At 46.2% G+C, this 13,019-nt stretch overlaps 1 protein-coding gene across 1 annotated transcript in view; it reads right to left on the bottom strand.

Annotated features, from left to right (window-relative positions):
* cacna1bb (calcium channel, voltage-dependent, N type, alpha 1B subunit, b) overlaps positions 1 to 13,019 on the bottom strand; it is a 174,726-nt gene that overhangs the window by 5,060 nt on the left and 156,647 nt on the right. Inside the window, exons 46-51 of the mRNA XM_052103921.1 lie at positions 9,073 to 9,230; positions 8,772 to 8,901; positions 7,824 to 7,934; positions 5,424 to 5,462; positions 2,384 to 2,633; positions 345 to 544 (exon numbers count right to left, since the gene is read on the bottom strand). Of these exons, the coding sequence (XP_051959881.1) occupies positions 345 to 544; positions 2,384 to 2,633; positions 5,424 to 5,462; positions 7,824 to 7,934; positions 8,772 to 8,901; positions 9,073 to 9,230 (888 nt within the window). The remainder of the gene's footprint in view (positions 1 to 344; positions 545 to 2,383; positions 2,634 to 5,423; positions 5,463 to 7,823; positions 7,935 to 8,771; positions 8,902 to 9,072; positions 9,231 to 13,019) is intronic.

Below are 13,019 nucleotides of genomic sequence, written 5' to 3' on the forward strand. Positions count from 1 at the left end.
ACGACCAAAACACAAATCTTTTTCTTAATAGGGTTTTCTATTGGTTCCCAATAACTGAAAAAAAAAAAAACACCATAACAGTATGATTTTCATGATGTTTAAGGGTTCTTAACTGTGCATTTTTTCACTAATGTGGATGGAATACTGTACTAAAATACTCTCATAGTATATTCAGCAGCAGTCTCCCTACTAAACCTACAGCCCTAAACGCACAATGCAATCGGCGGAATATGGATCCACAAAGGATATATATATATATATATATATATATATATATATATATATATATATAAATGTCATGAAGACACCATAAGAAACCATAAGAGAGAGGGAGTCTTTTTAACCTGTTTAAGCCTGTTTGGGATGTTTGGTTCTCCCGGCGATGTTGATCTGCTGGGTCCAGCTGACACGCTGTAGCCGTGTTCATGGCTGCCGTAACGATCGCACGAGTAGTATTGTTGCTTCCTTACCGCTGTTGAAGACACATTTTTCTTCCTCTCGTGAGAGCGCCCACGGTCTCGTTCCCTCGGAACCGTGTTTGGATCTGCTGATGTACAATAAATATTATGAATATATTAACAAGCCATGTCCTACTTTAATATGAAGATTTAATTCCAAAAATGGCAGAAGGCCTTTGACCAAACCATCAATATTTAATCTAGTATGCTCCAAAAGTGTGCAGGACTTTTTCTATTCCTTACATTATATTAACTGTGACCAAACCACCTGCCTACGGAGACCACTGAGGTGTGTGAGGGGTGTTTTTTTGTTTGCTTTACTTAAAAATAAAATGGTTCTTTCCTTGCATTGTGGCCCTTTACCTGGGCTGAAAACCCCAGATACAGCCCATGGACACAAACAAAAGCCATTATGGACTCACAGACAAAGCACCAGAGGTCATTAATACATTACAACAGGGTTGGTGACTTTGGTGTGTGTGCATATGTGTATGTGTGAGCCCTGCTGTTTGATAGTGTTGTGACATTTCTGACTACAGAGGAACAAAAACATGTAGAGGAAGACGTATGTGGGTGTCTGTGTGTGTTTGAAATTCAAGTACTAACACACTCAAGTAAATAAGCTTTCAGTGGTTTGATGGATTGCCCCTTTTTAAATCTGTCAAAGCTGACTGATCTATTAACAGCAGACCCAGACTCCAGCTGCGCTCTGCTGATACATGTTTACTTTCCAGACCCTGCTGAAAAGACCATCTTAACCAGCATGCAGTTCCCATGCTAGTCTAGGCTTGTTTATGCTGGTTTGGTGCTGGTCTAGCTGGTTGACCAGCAAAGCCATGTTTTTAACCAGCTAAACCTTGCTGGTGAAGCTTGTTTGCCAACATGGTCTTTCTGATGAAGCTAGTTTAAAAGCCTGGTGGGGACACCAGCACACCAGTATCCCATGCTGGGGGACCACAACCCAAAACACAACATAAGCTGTTGACAAGCAATGCTGGTCTTTTCAGCAGTTGAATTAGACGAGTGGCAGTAGAAAGAAAGAACGTTCATTGTAGTGAGTGAAAAACAGGTCAATCTCTCCATATTCTGAACGTTTTCTCCCCATTGACCACCAAGAGCTGAGCTGTTACAATACCTCTCACTGGCCGCTGACTTTCCAAGTCATGCCGCACAGTGACTTTTTTTTGACAAAAAAAAAGAATAATCTAATCCTTGTAGAGTGCATTTTCATGCAGTGATCAGTAATTCCCTCTCTCAATCAAAGAGAGAGGTTGACACTGCAAATCCTAAAGCAAACCGCTTTAGAGAGCAATAAAGATTTTCCTTGATAACCTGATCGCTCTAATCCTTTCAGGAATTTCCATCATTGTGCTAAGCAGGAAAAGCTGAGCTTTTCAACCAGTATTCCATCTTTTCCTTTATATATTACTTTTTTTTTCCCCAATACATAAAGACATGAAATATCAAAATATAAAAAAAATACAATAATGGTCAATGTAGTGGCACAGTGAGCAGCGAACATGCTCATGGTCACACAGGTTCGAGTCTGGCCTGCGTCACGTCCCAATCCTATTCAGTAAAATGTAAAGTGCTCAGTAGTGTTGCCAACTTGGTGCTGTAAAATTGGACACTTGAGCAATGGCTGAAAAATTATAAACAAGAGTTCATATGTGTAAACGAATTGGGAAAATATTGAAATTCCGGGACATTTTGAGTTTTTCCAGGACAGATGGTAAAAATAAATAAAAAAAGAAAAAAAATGAGACGATCCTGAAAAATACTGGATGGGTGGCAACCCTAGTGCTCAGCAGTACTGGCCTAGTGCAGATGCAGCTAGATTTATCAGGTTATTGCCATATTATTTCACATGGATGTGCTTGAGAGTTACTGTATAAGAGTAAATGAGAAAGGAAAACCAACACTACCTGCAGTTGGTGGCTGCTCCTCACTGATGGCTCGATCCAGTGATTTGTGCTTCTTGTCTCTACGTCTCTGACAGCGATGATGATGATGGTGATGATTGGTTCTCTCCCTGTCTCTCTCCTGAGTGGGTGTCTGGCCCGGAGTCAGCATGGGCCGCTCCAAGTCATAATCGTTCAAACTGACCTCCTGCACCCTTCTTTGAGGAGTTAACGAGGATGTAGAACGCCGCATGGGGCTCACGTCAGTGATAGGCTGTTTGACGGACAGAGTGGAAATAAAGCGTGAACGTGTGAAAGGTAACTGGAGGAGATGAAGGAGATAGAAGACAGATCTAGCACAGCACTAGAATGACAAGAGTCTTAGAGCACTAGACCCATCACAACAGACACACAACACCAGCTGAGCATGAAAACACTTCCACTGAAGAGTGACGTTCAGCCCAATCCTCCTGCAGGGAGACACGCACGCTTTTTAGGACAGTGGAAACCCGTCATGGTCCGATGCAAACACTCTTGTGTTTGAATGCTGTCATCGAATTGTCTCTCACACACTTAAGGACAAGAGAGCTGGAATAGTTGCTTCGTGAACTATACACAGCCAAGCATCAGTCACTGATCAATGAAGAGTCACTGGCACTTTTAAACATTTTATCTTAGCTTTCATGAAGAATTTTAAATGCAAGACAGTTGGTTACATGTATCTCTAAACATGTATACATATATACTGTAAACATCATGTATACAGATTATGAGAACTTTACAGTCTCTCAATATTAACTACACATTAAATCAGCCCAATAGGCCAGACTCTTTCATAGAATCCATTGCCACTGCTTGGTGATGACTGGAATATCTACCTTGGAGCATCGAGAAAGACATCTACAAACAAATTCACTAGTGCCACCCAGTGGCATAAACTTTCAAAAAATCCAAAAAACAATGCATCCCCTCTTCCCACATCTTAAAAATTATCCATCATCTTTTTTAAATTAAAGTTGATGTAAATTCCTTTCCTTTTTGTTCCATGCCTTTATGACTGAATATTTGGCCCAAATCTTTAAAGGAATATTCCAGGATCCAGATAAAAGAATAGTTCACCCAAAAATGAAAATTCTCTCATCATTTACTCACCCTTATGCCATCCCAAATGTATAAGACATTCTTTCTTCAGCAGAACACAAACTAAGGTTTTTAGAAGAATTTCTCAGCTCTTTTGGTCCAGACAATGCAAGTGAATGTTGACATTCAAAATTGTAAAGCTTCATAAATCACATAGGTCATTATTAAAGTAAACCATATGACTCCAGTGGTAAAATCCATGTCTTCAGAAGAGATTTAATAGGTGTGGGTGAGAAACAGATTTGAATGTTTTTGGTGATTCACATTCTTCTTGCTACAGGGCAGGGAGGAGAATTTATAGCAAAAATATACTTAAATATTGATCTGAAGATATAGATTTAACCACTGTTGGTGAGTCTTATGGTTTACCTTTTATGCTGCCTTAATGTGGTTTGTTGAGCATCAAGATTTTGGCACCCATTCACTTGCATTGTATGGACCTACAGAGCTGAAATATTCTTCTAAAAATCTAAATTTATGTTCTACAGAAGATATAAAGTCATACACAGGTGTCTGGATCACAGAAGTCAGAGATGTTGTTCAGTCCTGCCAAAATGTGTCAGATAACGGTGGTCTGCTGTATCCTCTGCTATATAGCGCTCAGAATCGGCCCGCAAGATTAGAATTGTGTGTGAAAATTGTGTTTGGCAGCGTTTTTTGTGGGCATGTTTTGGCCGTTCTCTGATCTGCATAATATCTTTAGTGAATTAGGCGCTAAACCAGCACAGATTGCACATGCAAATAACCAGCACTCATTCTTACTGAATTCCCCCCACACTGTTTAAAAAGTATAGCCATAAAACAAATATAATATGTGTTAACATCAGGCATTTACTGGCATTACGGCAGTTATTACAGTGTTTACTCACTATACTTTACTTCGTCCTGACAATGAAGTTGTAATATTGTATATAACTTTACACAGATAAGGTTAGTAAGCAATTTTATCACACTAAAATCAATTTAACACATATGATAATGTAAATAAATGTTTTGCAGAAACCATGATTTCTCTTTTTTTTTTTTTTTATAAACAAGGGACAAAACAAAAAGTTTTTCTGGTAATCAACACAATTCCACAAATGCTGTCGATCTGTATTAAATCTGGAATATTCCTTTATCCTAAGCAAACATGAAACAAAATTTGCAACCCAATTTACTTCCATAATGTGATACATTTCTGACTAAATCAGGATAGTCTAGGACGAAAAACATGGGCGGGACTTGATTCCCATTAAGAATTGATTGGATCGTGAAAAGTGGGCATACCATACATAAATTAATTCAGGTGGGTGGAGTGGAGGAGTTGAAAAATAAGCAAAATGTTGACATTTCAGATATCTGTTTATCTGTAGAAGAAACCTTTTTTTTCTTTGGAATAACATGCACTGATGAATTGTGCAAAATAGAAACAAAAGGTTCATTTTAATTTCATATTGACTTTGAGTAGTACCACATTAGTATGTGTAAATGGCTGAAAGACATGTGAAGAGAGGACTGCACTTCTACATATCCAGAATGACACATTCAAACATACGGTCCACAACCACAATTATGTTTATTAGCACCTCACGATATCCACGCTAAAAAAAAAAACATTCACAAACTATTTTTTTTTTAATGTTACTGCTGTTTAGTGATGGTCATTGTGAACTGTGGTGTTTCAGCTGTTGAACAGCTACCCACAATGATATACTGCCATTTAAGACTTTTGTGTTTACGTTAGTTTTGTGTTCAGCAGGCTAAAGAGGATTAAAGATAATGTGCCTGTATACATTTATAGAACTGACTAAAAGTGTGTGGACTCCAAAAGTGCTGGAATGGACAAAGCACACACAAGCAAACATAGAAATGGAGTGGCTGCCAAAGGGAGAGAAATAGAGAAGGAGAGAGGGAAAATTGCAGGTGGAACACTTGTACATACTGCTAGGTACGTTCCGGCAGAGTGGCGCAAGTGGCTCCGCTGTTGAACAGGAAGAATAAGAGGACACATAGGTGAGGAAAGCAGGCCACACAGCTGTGACACACTTGTGGACACAGTAAAAGAGTGAGACAGAAGGTCAGAGAAATTTGGAAGAAAAAAGGACAGAGTAAGGAGCAATGATGTCAATGAAATGTTCAGATAACAAGGTTGAGTATGATTTGAGAAGATACAAATGTAGGATAGAGGTGGGATAGAGATTGTTTGTATTAAAAAAGTTAAAAAAGGGGGGATTAAGAGGGATTTGGAGGATGAAAAGTGAGGAAGAGAAAAAACATTCCCTGGTGGAGGGAACAAGACGTGTGTTGATGTTGTGACACTAGGGGTCTCTCTTGAGAGCCTCTATTACCTCTTATCTTTGAGGAAAAAGCCAATGAGAATTGGCAAACAGAATTTGCATGCACCTCCCCCTGACATATGGGTATAAAAGGAGGGAAGCGTGCATCTGTTCACCAAGAGTAAGGTCCCAGCCATTTCAGCAGCTTAGTACAGTGTTGTGGCAAGAGGGACACAATGTCTCGTACCCTCCATCAGTGAACGGAGGTTACGACAGTAACCGAGATGTTCCCCTTCAGTCATTCACCTTTTCTCTCTCTATGTTTTTTCTCCATAGAGTGTTAGATGCAGCTGGGGCCATCTAATGCTATAACACGCTGTCCAGCGCTTGCAGGTTCACTACCTGATCCCTGAAAGGGGTCGTAGGAACCTTGGGCACATAGCCCTCTTGAAGGAAGTGAGCACGATCAGGAGGGCCGTCTTCAAGGAGAGGGCCTTTAGTTGGACTGATTCTAGCAGCTCCAACGGGGCTCTCCGAAGGCCCAAGAGGACAAAGGAGAGATCCCATGAGGGGAACAGGCATGCCTCTTCCCTAACGACTTATCATCCACTGCATCGTGGTGAGCAGCTATGAACTACATAAACCTTCAAGGTGGAGGAGGACAGCCGCCCCTCTAGCGTCTCCTGCAGGAAATAGCACTGGCCCGACTGCGCAACTCTATGGGTCTTCAGATCGGGAAGAACACCGATTTGCGAATAAGCAGCACTTTAGGGCATAACGCTGCCTGGTAGAGGGAGCTCTGGCTTGAGTGATCGTATTCGACAGCTGGTGGTAGATCGTTTAGATCTTCCACGTCCCATTCAAGGGCCAGACGTGGAGGTTCCAGAGGTCTGGCCGTGGATGCCAGAGGGTGCGCCGTCCCTGAGAAAGAAGGTCCTTCCTCAGAGGAATTTTCCAGGGAGCTGCTGTCGTGAGGAGCATGAGATCTGAGAACCAAGTCCAAGTGGGACAGTAGGGGGCCATGAGAATGACTTGTTCCTCATGCTCCCTGACCTTGCACAGGACTTGTGCAAGTAGTCTCATTGGGGGAAATGCGTATTTGCGCAGATCTGTTTGCCTCCCGAGAGGCAAATCTATCTTTGCTCTGCCGAACCGAGCCCAAACCTGGACCACCTGAGGTTGGAGTCTCCACTCTCCGCTGAGTGTTACCTGTAACTAAGACATGCCTGAACACCTGCTGTAGGTGGACTCCTGCCCGTAGAAAACAGAAATATGTCCAAGGGCTGAATAAGTGACGGCAGGAAGGGGTGAAGGTCACACGGTATGTGGAGTGGCGCCACGCTCATCTCAGGACTCGAGTCTGAAGCCAGTGCTGATGCGGCGGTTGAGTGAGTGACAGAAGGGGAATGTAAAATGCATTAAAGCAAGTAAGGTGAAAAGTGAAGTGTCTGCTAGTTTTGAGGCAGAGTGAGAGACAGAATAGAAAGACAAGACAGGACAGGAAAAGACTAAAGACAAGACATTACATTTACAACAAGGATGCTGGATACCATGTGAGTCCTTAAGTGATGTGCCAGAAATACCAAATAAATTCCAATTAAAAAGCATGAGATAATAAAGTACGTATGAACACAAATAAATTTACAGTTAAAAGCAACATCCGACACTCTGTAATGAGAAAAACTGAAAGTGAAACACATGAAACAAAATGTAAAAAATTCAATTAATTCCACAAACTGAGAAAAGACTACATTCTACATTTAATCATCAGAGTATAAATAAAATTATTAAAAAAGACTGCTACACAAATTAACAACAAAAAGAATGAAATATTCCCACATAGTTCTTAAATTAGACTTTGCATTGTCTCTCTTCTTGTGTCACACTTCTTCACCTATTCTCCATTAAATTATTTATTCACATTCCCTATTAGCTTACATTCAATTATCCATTATCCTTATACATTTATTGATATCCTGTCCATTCATTCATCTACCCTCTACCTTCACAACCTCATTCATACTGGCAAAATAATTACCTTTTGGGTCGGGGAGGGAGATGTTTACCTGAAAGCCAGCGTTAAGTCTGGGCATAGAGGCAGCTCTGCCGTGACCCCCAAGCACAGGGTACCCACCAATATCAGAGTCATTCTCCACGTCAGTCATCTCTACTAATTCCTGTAATGTATAAACACCCAATCAGAAACACCCAAAAATGATGAAATGGACTACAAAGAGGAACTACACTGTACTAGCGGGAAAGCATATAATTGTGTAAAGCAGTTTCAGAGTGGGTTTGACTTGGTTGAGGCAGTTATTACAACTGATAAAAAAAAAAAAGAAGAGAAACAAAAAGAGCAAATATTACAGTTGAAAAGATACTACAAAGATTTTATTATTTAAATATATGCCACAGTACTAAGGGCTTAGCTTACCGTCAAAAGCTAGAGAAGATGTATTTGGCAATGTCTGTTGTTATTGTCCAATTGGTTGCTTTTGACCAAACAAAAGTAAATGCAACTTAAATAGAACTGATTTGTGTACTTCTATGAATCACTAGAGGTGGTTAAATCATTATGCAGTTGAACATTCAGTTTTTATTAATGAATTGAACAGATGGATGGATTCCACATATGGGGTGGCTTTAGACTGGTTTGTTTTCTACATGTTGATTAGGAAATGTATAGTGTCTGTTGGAGATGAGATGTCCTCCTCTTCAACAATATATTGTGGTGTTCTGCAAGGATCTTGTTAGGGTAAATTTTGTTTTCTCTACATACTGTATCAGTAACGCCTCTCCCTATAGGTATACTACGCAGTCTGCGTAGGGCACCAACTCTCTAGGGGGGCACCATCTTACCCTTACCTGCACGTTATATGTCATTCAAGGACCCGAAAGCAGATACGGAACACAGACGATCGCTTCACACTCAAAATTTGCTAAAAGGTTCTTTACAAATAAAGTTATTATTATTTTTTTTACAACTTGATTTGATTGGATGACTGTTTCATTACCTGAGATTTGTATATGTTTGGCATGTCAACTGATTGGACATGTTGGACTTTCTTCCTGTTTGTTTCTTGTGCGACTTCCTGAGATGTGTCTCCCGAAGAAGACTTTTTCATGGCACTGCTCTGGCTTTGTCTGTGATCACATACACATAAATTCCAAATGTTAGCACTTCAACAAATACTACAATAAATATAATATCTCGCCAATAGTTGCAATAACCAGCCTTTAGTAATGTTTTTAAAGGATTGGCAATTCACAAAAAAATAGTACAATGAGTTGTAAACAGGGATGTAAGGCAATTACACTGCATTTCCATTGGTTAGGTGAAATGATGTGGGTGGGGGCTCTGGCTGTGGTGTGGTATCTGATTGACAGGAGGACGGGGCTTCTGGCACTCGTGGCTCCTGATCATGTAAGTGTGAGAGAGGAAGCATTGGTCTGAAGAGAACTCCTACTTTACTCTGCAGGGAAAAAAAAACATAAAAGATGACTGAATTCTATCTGATTTTGATGAATTTATCACTGATTCGTTTGGTTACGTTGTTCCCTGGGAGGGGAACAAGGCGATGTTTGCCAACATGGGAACGGGCCAGCTCTTTTCTCTCTATGTTTCTCGCATAGAGCAATCACGGCCGGGGCCGATACACGCATATAGGGAAGGGGGTCTTACCCAGACCCTGCGGAGACCACACCTGCCCTTTTTCTTGGGGAGGAAAAGTGGTAGACATGTCACACGGCCGTCTTAGGGCTCGTGTGGAAAGTATGGTGCGGTGGTAGATCCAGTCTCGAAAGGGGGGAGTTGCTACAGCACGGCAACCGGGGCAACTGTAACTGCCTAAGGGAGACACGGGGGTCCGCTCGTAAGGGGACAGAACCGTGGAATTACACACAGGGGGAGTCCGAGCAGGAGGCCTTACCTGTGGAGCACCTATACCAGTACAGGGTAGCCATCAGGGTACCCACAGTGGCTTGGGTCGGCGAGTTCCTCCGCTGAACCGCGGACCCGGAGGGCTGGGGAGGAATCGACCAGGGTCCCGACTCGGAGTGGGGCACCCTGGGAAGAAGGCGCACTACTTTAACTTGACGTCAGGAAAAGGGCGCTGGGCGCAAGCGATCCACCCGGCCGGTTGGTCTACGTGTTACCGAGTTCTACGGGCTCGGACCTGACAAAACACGAGACGCAACCGACTCAACGCGGAGGTTGTAAAACCTCGCGAAGGTGTTGGGTGTTGCCCAACCCGCGGCTCTTCAGATGTCTGCTAGGGAGGTGCACTTGGCCAGTGCCCACGAGGACGCAACACCCCTTGTTGAGTGAGCTCGGACCCGCAAAGGTAGGGGCACGGCCTGGGTGTGATAAGCCAGTGTGATGGCGTCCACAACCCAGTGCGCGAGCCTCTGTTTGGAGACGGCATTCCCTTTCTGCCGTCCCCCAAAGCAGACAAAGAGCTGCTCAGAGCGTCTGGTGCTCTGTGTGCGGTCCAGGTAAATGTGCAGGGCGCGCACTGGATATAGCAACGAAAGGGCTGGGTCTGCCTCCTCCCGGGGCAGCGCTTGCAGGTTCACTACCTGATCTCAGAAGGGTGTGGTAGGAACCTTGGGCACATAGCCCCGTCGCGGTCTTAGGATCACAGATGTATCTGCCGGACCGAACTCCAGGCAAGTGTCGCTGACAGAGAACGCTTGCAGGTCCCCGACCCTCTTGATAGAGGCGAACGCGATCAGCAGGGCCGTCTTAAGAGAGAGGGCCCTGAGTCCAATTGATTCAAGCGGCTCGAAGGGAGGTCTCTGGAGTCCTGCCAAGACTACCGAGAGATCCCAGGAGGGAACTAGGCCTGGCCAGGAGGGATTCAACCTCCGGGCGCCTCTCAGGAACCTGAGGATCAGGTCGGTGCTTACCCAAAGACTTGCCGTCTACAGGATCGTGGTGGGCGGCAATGGCGGCAACATACACCTTGAGGGTGGACGGGGACAGCCTCCTGTCCAGCCTCTCCTGTAGGAACAGGAGCACTGACTTGATCAGCGCATCTCTGCGTGGTCTTCAGTTCGGGAAGAACACCAATCTGCGTAACAAGCGCCACTTTAGGGCGTAAAGGTGCCTGGTAGAGGGGCTCTGGCTTGGTTGATTGTATTCACAACGGTCGCTGGTAAGCCGGCTAGCTCTTCCGCATCCCGTCCAGGGACCAGACGTGGAGGTTCCAGAGGTCTGGGCGTGGGTGCCAGAGCGTGCCCCGTCCCTGAGAGAGGAGGTCCTTTCTCAGGGGAATTTGCCAGGGAGGAGCTGTCGCGAGAAGTCTGAGTTCCGAGAACCAAGTCCGAGTGGGCCAGTAGGGGGCCACTAACGTGACTTGCTCCTCGTCCTCCCTGACCTTGCACAGCACCGGTGCAAGAAGGCTCACTGGGGGAAATGCGTACTTGCGCAGCCCCGAGGGCCAGCTGTGTGCCAGCGCGTCTGTCCCGAGGGGAGCCTCTGTTAGGGTGTACCAGAGTGGGCAGTGGGAGGTTTCCTGGGAGGCAAACAGGTCTACCTGGGCCTTGCCAAACCGTTCCCAAATCAGCTGGACCGACTGGGGGGTGAAGCCTCCACTCCCCGCCGGGCAGGCGTTGTCATGATAGCGCGTCCGCTACGATGTTGAGCTTGCCGGGGGATGTGAGTGGCACGCAGTGACTTGAGTCGCTGCTGGCTCCATAGGAGGAGACGGCGGGCGAGTTGTGACATGTGGCGGGAGCGTACGCCGCCTTGGCGATTTATGTACGCCACCGCTGTGGTGCTGTCCGATCTCACGAGGACGTGTTTGTCCCGAACTAATGGGAGGAACGTCCTGAGAGCAAGAAGGACGGTCAGCAACTCCAGGCAGTTGATGTGCCAACGCAGCGGGGCCCCTTTCCAACGGCCCACTGCTGCGTGCCCGCTGCACACGGCACCCCACCCGGACCGGGAGGCATCAGTTGTGACCAGAACGCATCGGGACACCTGCTGCAGGGGCACTCCTGCCCGTAAAAAGCAGAGGTCTGTACAGGGTCGGAGTGTTTTGAGGTAGGCGGGGGTGATCCTTACCCGATGCGTGCCGTGGTGCCATGCTTGTTACGGGACTCGAGTCTGGAGCCAGTGCTGGAGTGGTCTCATATGCATCAACCCCAGCGGCGTGACCCCAGCGGCGTGAGACTAAGTCTAACTCCAACCCGAGAAAAGAGATGCTCTGAACCGGAGTGAGCTTGCTCTTTTCCCAGTTGACCTGAAGCCCCAAGCGGCTGAGGTGCCGGAGCACCTGGTCTCTGTGTGTGCACAGTAACTCTCGAGAGTGTGCTAGGATGAGCCAGTCGTCGAGGTAGTTGAGAATGTGGATGCTGGCTACTCGTAGCGGGGCAAGGGCCGCCTCTGCGACCTTCGTGAAGACACGAGGGGACAGAGACAGGCCGAAGGGGAGACAGTAACTGAGTCGAATGGTCCGGTGCAGCCAGCGTGATGCGTTGGGAAGCGAAAGCCACGCTTCCCAGCTCTGCGCTAGGGGCACCAAAGGGACGAGTATTTTGGACGTACCCGGCGGGGACTCGCAGCAGGACGGAACAGGTAATGCAGCGTCGGGCGGCTTCGTTGTGGCCTGAGGCTGAGGTGCTGAGAATAGACTCAAAGCACTTACCTTGCTCCGCGCGCCCGGCAGGGGGCGGGTTCGTGGCTGAGGAGGAGGTCTGATGTTGGCGTCCTCTGGACTCATCTGAACCGGCCAGCCGGGGGACAGTCGTGGGCAGGCGGAAGGCGGGATCGCCACGTCCGGTGTACCGGGACTGTCGTAATCTGAAAGCACATTGCCGTGAGAACGGCATTTGCGGGCCAGGCAAAGGAAATAGCTCTTTTATTGAGAATGTGGGTACCACAGCCCCCGTCAGGGGGTGTGGCAAATGAAAAAACAAAGGATTCTCCACCCGGCCCTCCACCGGGGGACGGAGCGGTCTTACCACCTCCGGAGCTAACGTCTTCGGCTCTGGGTCGACTGTCTCAGGAATGCTTGGGAGCCTTCCGGGTCCTAGAGGGGGTTCGTGAGACAGGGGGCGTACGCCGCCTGCGGGGTGCCCGACGCTGGGGCTGAGAGCTGGGCCCGGGTTGGGGCGGAGCAGGAGCTGGTTTCTTCGCCGCAGGGGGACGCCCTCGGCGAGCAGATGGGGCAGGGCCCGTAGCGGCAGGTGTGCGGCGGGGCATGATGTGAGAGATGGCCTCCGTCTGCTTCTTCACTGCGGAGAACTGTTGGGTGAAG

This window comes from Xyrauchen texanus, chromosome 34, assembly GCF_025860055.1.
Source record: "Xyrauchen texanus isolate HMW12.3.18 chromosome 34, RBS_HiC_50CHRs, whole genome shotgun sequence".
Taxonomy (NCBI): Eukaryota; Metazoa; Chordata; class Actinopteri; order Cypriniformes; family Catostomidae; genus Xyrauchen; species Xyrauchen texanus.